Source organism: Dendroctonus ponderosae, unplaced genomic scaffold, assembly GCF_020466585.1.
Source record: "Dendroctonus ponderosae isolate FM_Combo_2020 unplaced genomic scaffold, Dpon_F_20191213v2 Dpon_F_20191213_11, whole genome shotgun sequence".
NCBI lineage: Eukaryota > Metazoa > Arthropoda > Insecta > Coleoptera > Curculionidae > Dendroctonus > Dendroctonus ponderosae.
The window spans coordinates 2,210,350-2,219,435 of NW_026017213.1; the positions used below are offsets into that span (position 1 = coordinate 2,210,350).

At 35.4% G+C, this 9,086-nt stretch overlaps 1 protein-coding gene across 10 annotated transcripts in view; it reads left to right on the forward strand.

The window, feature by feature from the left end:
* The window catches only part of LOC109543867 (nuclear receptor coactivator 2), a 236,614-nt gene that overhangs the window by 136,217 nt on the left and 91,311 nt on the right, over positions 1–9,086 (forward strand). For 9 of the 10 annotated variants that reach the window (XM_048662514.1, XM_048662512.1, XM_048662517.1 and 6 more), the window contains exon 2: positions 5,100–5,204. In XM_048662514.1, coding sequence (XP_048518471.1) covers positions 5,140–5,204 — 65 coding nt within the window. In that variant the 5' untranslated portion in view covers positions 5,100–5,139. Of the gene's footprint in view, positions 1–3,325; positions 3,380–5,099; positions 5,205–9,086 lie in introns of all 10 variants that reach the window. The other variant, XM_048662515.1, reaches the window with a different exon arrangement.

Sequence of the window (9,086 nt, forward strand, 5' to 3'; positions counted from 1 at the left end):
TTTCGGAAAACCGTCCTCAGATGAGCTTGGGAGGAAGCAAGAAGCAATTTCTGCAGGCTCTCCAAATCCTCGTCAATTCACTGTTTTTCGGTCACCACATCTAGTTTTCTCGCCTTTGAAGCATTTTGGAGTGGAGTAAAAACACAATTGGTCCTACTAAATGCGCACTTAAATGGCAAAACTTGATCGCTATGAAAAGTTTCGCGTCTAGTTTCAATCAGCCAGGCAAAATCGGTAATGTTTTGAATGTGATGACGAAAGCCTGACAAATATTCCCACTAATTTTGCTGTGTTTTTATATTAGAATCCGAAGAATTTGTCGATTTCTTGTTTTATTGAACATTTTCTAGAATGATTGCATTTTGGAGAATAATCATATTTTCTAAACAAAAATCGACATTTATTCCTACCAAGTTGACCCTTTTTATTATCGGCCTCAAAACCGCAAAATTTATCTATTTAATGGGAGTAATCATTTTTCAGTTCCAAGTCCTGAATAGTTCAACTGTTTGGATAAAAAACGTTTTTTCTGACAATTGCGGCCACCAATCGCAGTTTTGGATTCACTTGTTTAACTTCACTTCAATGTTTTGTGTATTTAAACTGTCAATTATTTCCACCGAAAAGACGATTTTTCTAGTTTTAGTTTCAATACGTCGGGATTCATTCGTTCATTCGGCGCAGGACAGATTTACGTAGTTTTGCATTTTCAGGTAGATTCAAGTGAAAAGATTGCCAAATATTCCCACTAATTTCGCGCAGTTGGCCTTTCCGATGCAAAGTATCGCAGTATTTGCCTCAGAATCGGTTTATCTGGTGAAAAAAGCATTTTTTGTTACTAGTAGATCTTTTCGTTAGATTCCCAAAAATGTGTTTTGTACAATTATTGCAACTTGTGGCATGTTTATATTTTTGAACCTAAAACGGACACATATTCCTACTGCATTCATGATTGCACCATTGTTATACGAAAAACAGACTTGCAATTGTTCCCACCAAATTGGCACTTTTTTAGTCATCGGCCTCAGAACGTCAGAAAGTGAGAATTCGGTTGAAATAATTGTCCCTTTTAAGTCCCAAGCTCTGTGTAGTTGAACTGTTTGTGATGAAATTGCAAGTTCTTTTGACAATTGTGCTCACCGAATTTACAATTGTATCATTTAGGACAACAATTGCAGTTTTGTCTGCACTTTTAGCGAAAAACAGGTTTTACACGAACAGGTTAAATTGTCCAGGGTCTGAACTTTTAAGGGACAATTATTTCCACCCAAATCAACTATTCTTCTAATTTTATTTTCAAAAAGTTTACGTTCTTCTGAATTTGTATGCACTTTCCAGCAAAAAGAAGCCAAGGACCCAACTAATTTCGCTCACTTGGTATCTTTGATCTAAAACGACAGTAAAGTATTACTGTTATACAAAAAAAAACGACAATTTTATGCAAACTGTTGAACATTGCAAGCAAGTTTGAACTGAAAACTGTCAACTATTCTTACCAAATTGGCATAGCTTTAATTATTGGCCTCACTTTTAAGTTCCAAGCTTTGTTTCATCTGTTTGTGTTAAAAGTGCGAGGTTTTTTTCCCAAAAATTAAAATTAACAATTGTACCCACCAATTTCAGCTTTACGTCACTTAGGACACCAATCGCAGGTTTGTCTTCGGTTTTTCAGCGGAAAGAGAACAGCAGTTTTTAAACAAATAGATAAAATCAAGGATTTGACGCAAATCTTTTGAAGTGACAATTGTTTCCACCAAACGGATGTTTTTTAAAAATTTTCCATTAAAACTTGAAAACTCATTTTGGTGGAAATACTTAGCACTTTTAGCTTCCAGATATTCTCTCACTTCTTGATGGAAACCTTGCAAGTTTCTTTGAGCGAAAATGAAGCTAACACAAAAAATATTCCCCCGAAATTCACCATTGCAGCATTTTTGGGAGAAAAAACGAGCAATTTTTACACAAACAGATGAAACATCATCAAGCATTTGAAGCTTTGAAGTGACGATTAACTCCACCAGATGGTTTTTTGAATTTCCGCTTCAAAACCTGAGAATTGATCAATTTGGTGGAAAGAAATGTCACTTCCAAGTTCCAAATTTTTGATATTTAAGCGCACAAATATTCCCACTAAATTGACACTATGTTGGCCTTTGGACCCCAACTTGAAAGTGGACAAATTATTTTAAAGAAAAACTGTTTTATCATCAGATTTAGCCGGCAAATGTTCCTACTTAAATTCTTAATAGAATCCGCTTTTGCTGTAAAAATGACTTTTAAGTAGGATGGAAATTTATATTAAAGGCTAAAAGAACTAACAATTATTCCCACTTTTTTGCCAAAAATTGCCGGAAATCTGGCACAAGTTAACTTCACAGCTAAAACACATTACAAATATCAACGATAAAACTGAGATGGTTTGCGCCGGAAACACTGAAGCAAGAGGACAATTATTCCCACTAATTTTCCCCATTTACTACTCTTGGCTTAAATCAAAAATCAAAATATAGTTGTGGTTTGGCCTTGGTAAAATTGCAATTTTTAGAAAAAGCCCATTGACTAATGATTTCTAGTGCAAAATTGACAACTATTCCCACTAAAATTGCACTTTGTATGCAAAAGCTGAGATAATTTCGACTAGAACCGACTCATTTGACATTCACTATCGAAAATCGTTTTGCGTTTAGTGTTAAAGACTACAACCACAATTACGCCCACTAAATTGATTCAACTTGCAAATTGAGCAATTCTTTGTCGTGTTTATGTGACAAGCTGGGACTTGAATTAATGTGAGTAGATAGATATTTTGAGTAAGTGTGCTAATGTCAGGCACCCCTGGAACAGAACAGTTATTTTCACGTAATAGGTTAAGGACGGCTGCGAAGGGATACTTTTCATATCTGATCATCAATCGAAATGTTGACTTTGCCAAGATAAAAATATCATTACTTACGTGGTAAATAAAATCGCGTAGGTATTCTGACATCTAAAACACGAACGTTTTATAAGCTTTATATAAATAACCTTTTATAAAATGTATCCTATGAACTTCCCAGTCACTAAAGCTTTCCGATCTGGATCTGCTAGGGAAAAGCGTCACCTTTTCCATTCGGTTCAGTCTTTGATGTGGAAAGGAACAGAAGAGAGATAGAGCTAATGTGGGATAATGAAGCTGTTCGTTTAAGGATTTACGGAATATTTAATAACAATCCAGCCCACATTCGCTTCATCAGCGTATTTTGCTCGTTGGATAATCGCGGGGGATCAGAAAAGTTTTTGCTGACTGAGTTTTTGGATACATTTTACAACGTTGGCTTATTTACAGTTGTGGAGCGTTCGTGGCATGCAACGATGCCTAAATACCTAAGCGACTTTTCAGGTGAGTACCATTAGAATTTTTCACTTAAAAAAACTGGAGATGGTTTCTGAGCATCAGCCATTCTTCAGCTATGGACAAACATTTTGCCCATCTCTAGTCAGGTAATTTGATCGATAAGTTGCCAATATTGAACAGTCGTCAGGCTGCCATAACAAAAATATTATTATTACCGGAACGTTTTCCCATGAAGCCGAAGGTTCGGGCCGAGTTTATGAAACAATCACGAATCGCTTTTGTTTTATAATCGATAACAATAAATGCCACTTTGATGTGGCGGTCGTGCAGGCGAATTGGTTTGTTAAATAATTGCTGGATTATTTCGCACCAAACCAGCTAATCGATTTAGAATGACATTGACAAGTGACGTGACTTGGTCGTTGTTTCAAACAAATGTCACTTAAAAACCAGTGACGACCAAGTGAACAACGTCAATGTCACAGTTTCAAAGATGGCTTGCCGTTCGGCGATTGCTGGCAACGTTGCCTTTTCGAATCTTCTTCGTTTTTCCGGCCCATGAGAGAGAAAGCTCTCGATGGAAAATGAAAACGGCCATCCGCCAATCAATACTCAAGGGTACGTGGCCTGCGAGACGGATCTGACGTCAGCAGGAGTCTGCGCGCCCTACAACCGCGCAACTCCGGAATATGAATGAACTCGTTCAACCCCCAGACCTGGAATGGGTTGTTAAGTAATGTCTGTCGAAACAGGGGGGTCGGGCAAGAGGGTGGATTCAAATATTTCAAAAAGGAAGCAGTTTTTGTTGCTCATACGGTTCGAAGGACCAAATTTTTGCTAATCATACTGGCGCAAAATTTGGTCGATTTTCATGTCTTTTGGCTTTAATTTTATCAAGGTTGATTTGCAGGAATGAACGTTGAATGCGTTTGATATCAGAGACAGTTGCCAAGATGGTCCACGTGTTGCGATTCGCAGAAAATGTTGCCTGTTTTTTTGTAATTTATTAGCGCATATTTCATGTCTCGCCAAATTAACATTTAGCTAGTTGGAGGCAAAGTGACAAAAAACAACTTAGATTGCAATTAAAGCGTGCCATGACTAAGAGCATGACTAAGATATGAAATGGCCCAAGTTTTAGTGCAGGGAGTTTCGGTGTTTTTAGAGCGTCTGATAGGAATTTGGCCCAGACGTTTCGCTAGCACCGTGGCTCTTCAACAGAGTTGTCAAATTATTCTGATTTTGCCAGATGTCCTTTGTTTTTCACGTTTAGGCCGAAATTCCTAACCTTCAAAGAATGAGGAGCACAAATATGAGAATGAACAAGTTTGGCGAATATTCAACAGATTATACCTCGAAAACGGTTGAAAATATGTGACAAGTTGATAGAACGTTTTTGAAAAAGTGTTTCACAAGCTTTCTTTTGCTTATAAAGTTTGGTCCGAAGTTCCTAACCTTCAAAGAGTGAGTAGCACAAATATGCGACTAAACAAGTCTGTCAAAGGTTCAACGCTCATATTTCGAAGAGGGTTGAAAGCGTGCATGTGCCAAGTTAGACATTATTTCCTTGAAATATTCACGCACTGCTAAGAGCATGACTAAGTTATCAAATGGGAAATGTTGGAGCATCGGTGATTTTCGGGGAGTTTTATAAAACCCACGGGAAATCACCATCAGGATTGTTCATCATAAAAATAATTGCACTAAGAGCATGACAATGATACATTGAAAATGAATGATTGAATGTGATTTTTCTGTGTTTCAGGGTTGGACCTTGCGAGCTGCAGGAGCCGGTGTGGGCAAAAATGAATGCTCTCACCGGAATCAAGCAGAAAAGGAAAAAGTCGGAGAACAAGCCGCAAACGCAAATGTGAGTACCATCATTTTACCTCCGCTGTTGGCCAATTTATTCGAAATTACCGGGGAAAAAACGGGGCGCCGACTTAATAAAAGCGCCCTTTTTGTGTCTCAAGTTTCTGCTGCGACAAGGAGGCCAGTTATGCCCAGTTAGCTTTTGATCTTTGCAGTGTTTTGTGTAAAACAATTCGACTACAAAGAACTTTCTGTCGATTCCTCAACACCAATCGAGCTGTAAAGACATGACGAAATGTTACAACATTATTATATCGTTGTCATGCGATCGGTTGATCAAACTTTGTTAATGTTATTGAAATTGGTAGCAAAATGACGTCACCTGGTTGAGGTGTGTGTGTGTGTGTGTGTCTGTGTGTGTGATGAAAGTGAAAATATCAAACTAGAACACCGCTGAATGTCGCTGTTTGCGCGAACATAAAATTCGTTACAAGGCTTTTTAAATACTGCACTCATTCAAGGTGCCCGAATTCGAGGAAAACCGGGGAAAATTGTATTCTATTTTAGGTTTTTCAAGCAACTTCCCGCTTGCAGAGCATGATGGATTGTCTCGAAGTGAGTTCAACGACATATTCCAAGCATTTCTTCAACGCTTTCCTTAATTTATTCTATTCAAGTTTTTGTACAATTATCTTCTTTAACCGTTTGTGTTTTGTCCTCATCGTTTCTCTTCAAGTTTCTTATTGATCTCTGCAATATTTTCTGTAGGTTTTGTACTGTTTTGATTGGGTTTATTTTCAAAGTTCTTCACATTGTAATTATTGTTTGATTCACTCTTTATATTTAGAGTGTTCTTTTTTGTATTTTTCTGTATTTAGTGGGTTTTTCGATTGTCACTTTTAATTACATCTACATCCTACCGTATTTCACTGATTTTTTAAACGTTGTTTTTTATTTTGTCCATTTTCCACTGTCTTTAAGCCCTCCTGTTCATTGTAGTTTTTCCGTTCTTCCATCATTGTGTTTCTATGATCTTCCTGTTGTTGTTTTTATTTGCTCAAACTTCTAATGTGTTTTGACGATTGTTTTAGTGTCGTTTTTTCCTGGTTTTTAGATTGTTTCTTTTCATTTCATCCATTGTCCATGATGTTTTTTATTTTGCCTATTTTCTAATGTCTTTAGCTGGTCCTTTCATTGTCTCTTTTTTATTGCGTATGTTTTGTACTGCTTTTAGTCGATCTTTATTGTCGTTTTTCAGTTTTCTCAGCTTCGACTGCGCTTTGATGATCTGATTCTTGCTTTTCATTTCGTCCATCTTTTACGGTCTTTTTATCATTTTGGTTGTCGTCAACTGAGTTTTTATCATATGGGTTTTGTCGTTTTCAAATTTCTTAACTTTTTACGAGCTTTTTTTATCGTTTTTCATTTGGTTTGTTATTTCTTTCATTTTCTACTTCGTTTAGATGACTTTTTAATGGCGTTTTTCAGTACGTCAAGCGTCAACTGTATTTAGATCGTCGCTTTTCATTTCGTTTACTTTCTGATATCGATGTTGGTTTTTTTATTGTCGTTTTTCACTTTGAACTTTTAATTATTTTCTAATTTCGTCCAGTTTCCACGGTCTTTACGAGCTAAAACGTACTACATCTAATATGTTCTTTTTAATTTTATCCATCATTAACTGCGGTTCAATGACCTTTAGATTGCTGTTGTTCATCTCGTCTATTTTCTACTATGTTTCCATAACCATTTGGTTGTCGGTAGTTCTCCTCTTTCTACTGAATTTTGATAATCTTTCTATTGTCGTTTTTAATTAAGTTCACTTTTTTCAGTTTTTTTTTACTTCGTTTTTCTTCAACTGTATTTAACTTTTTTTAATTTCGTTCATCAACTATATATATTTCGATTGTCTTTTCATTGTCGCTTTTCCTTGCGTCCATTTCCTGTTGGTTTTAGCTGCTATTTTCTTGATGTTTTTCACTTTGTTCAACATCAGCTGGGTCCCTTTTCATTTCATTTATCTTCTACTGTCTGTCTTCTTGTCAGAAAAACTATCCCAACTTTTGTATTTTGTTATTTTATATTTTATTCATCACTGACTGCGTCACAATTATTTCTTCATTGTTATTTTTGATTTCGTCTGTATTTATACAGATCTATTAATTATTGCTTTTCAGTTGGTTCAGCTTCTACTGTCGACGTTTTTTGTCCTCTTTTTTGGTCGTCTATTATCAACTGCAATTCAGTGGACTTTTGATTGTTTCCCGTATTTTTATTTTCTGCTGTCTTTATACGATATTTTCTTTATAGTTTCTCATTTCGGCTTGCGATCTTGCCATTATTGTTTTTCGTTTGTTCCACTTTCTACTGTATGTTGTCTTTTTTTTAGTTGTATTTTTCACTCAGTTTATCAAGTTTTTTTATTTTGTTTACTTTCATAATATCGTTGATTTTCTATTCGTGGGTTCTCCAATGTCGCTTTTCATCGCGTCCATTTTCTACTGTTTTAGTTGAGATTTGTATTTGGGTTTTCATGATTTTATTTTTCATTTTGTTAATTTTTTTGTTTTCATTTCGTGCACCTTCTACTGTTTTCTTCTGAGGGGTAAAATTCTGTTGTCTGACCCTGTTATTTTTTAATTCTTTTATTTCCTTCTGTCTTTATCCATGTTTTCTTAATCATGAGTGTGTTTTTCATTTATTCCACTTTCTACTGTAATTAGATGATCTTTTTAGTATCATTTTCACTCTGTTCTTTATCAACTTTGTTCAGGATATTTTCAATGTGGTTTTCAATTTCGTCCACGATCAGGTGTTTTGGGTTGATATTTTGATTCACTTTTTCCATTTAGTTCATTTTTTCTGTCTTTAGCTGATCTTTCTTTCCACTGTCGCTTTCATCACCAGCGGTTGTATTTTCATGATAATTTAATTGAAATGTTTTAATTTCGTCCATTTTCTGTCGTCTTTAGTTGGCCTTTTTATTGCATTAATTTTCTACAGGTTTTAGCTGATTTTTTCATTGCAGTTTTTCACTTTGCTCATCAATGACGGTGTTTCGATTATCTTTTAATTGTTGCTTTTTATTTGGTCAGTTTTCTACTGGATTTTGATGGTTTTTCCATTTCAACTGTGTTTTGAAGATGTTGTCAATGTCGTTGTTAATTTTATCTCTTTATTCTCACTTTTCATTTGGTGCATTTTATACAGTCTTATACTTGCTAGTTTGTAAAATTTTATCGTGCTTGTACAATTTGTTGATTTTCATCTATTGACTTTTATTGAGATCATAATTTATTATCTAGGCGATCCTTTTCATTTTTTAATAAATTTCGTTGATACTTCGATTGCTGCTTATAATTTCGTCGATTTTCTACTGCGTTTAGATTGTTTTTTCTTTGTTGTTCTTCTTCCTTATATGTGTTCTAATGAATTTTCACATTTTCGAGTTTTTAGATGTTCCACTGTTGCATTTGATTTTTTATTGTTTTTCATGTGATATTCCAATTTTGTAGTACTCGCTGCATCGTGCTTGTTGTATTGGCGTTCCACAATTTGTTCATTAGCATTTTTTGTCCTTCACTTCGTCAATTTATCATTGTTTGCTTGTCTACCTTCATTGGAGCCATAATTTCATTCAGCCTTTGCTTGAAACAATCAGTTCTTTATGTGGTTTCGTTATTTATTTACGGTCGCTGATTTTTTCATAGCTGTTCTTTATTTAGATCTTGATTTGCTGTCTTTGGGTGGTCGTTTTCATGTTGGTTTTTATTTCCTTTATGGTCCGCTCTTTTACCGTGTTATTTTCCCCAATTGAACTGCGTTTTTATAATATTTTTTATTGATGAATGAATCAAAAAGTGCCATTTTGCGAACAGAAGCGATGATCAAAAAGAAGCACTTTTCTTTAGCGTTCATTTGTTTTACTTTTACGCACGGA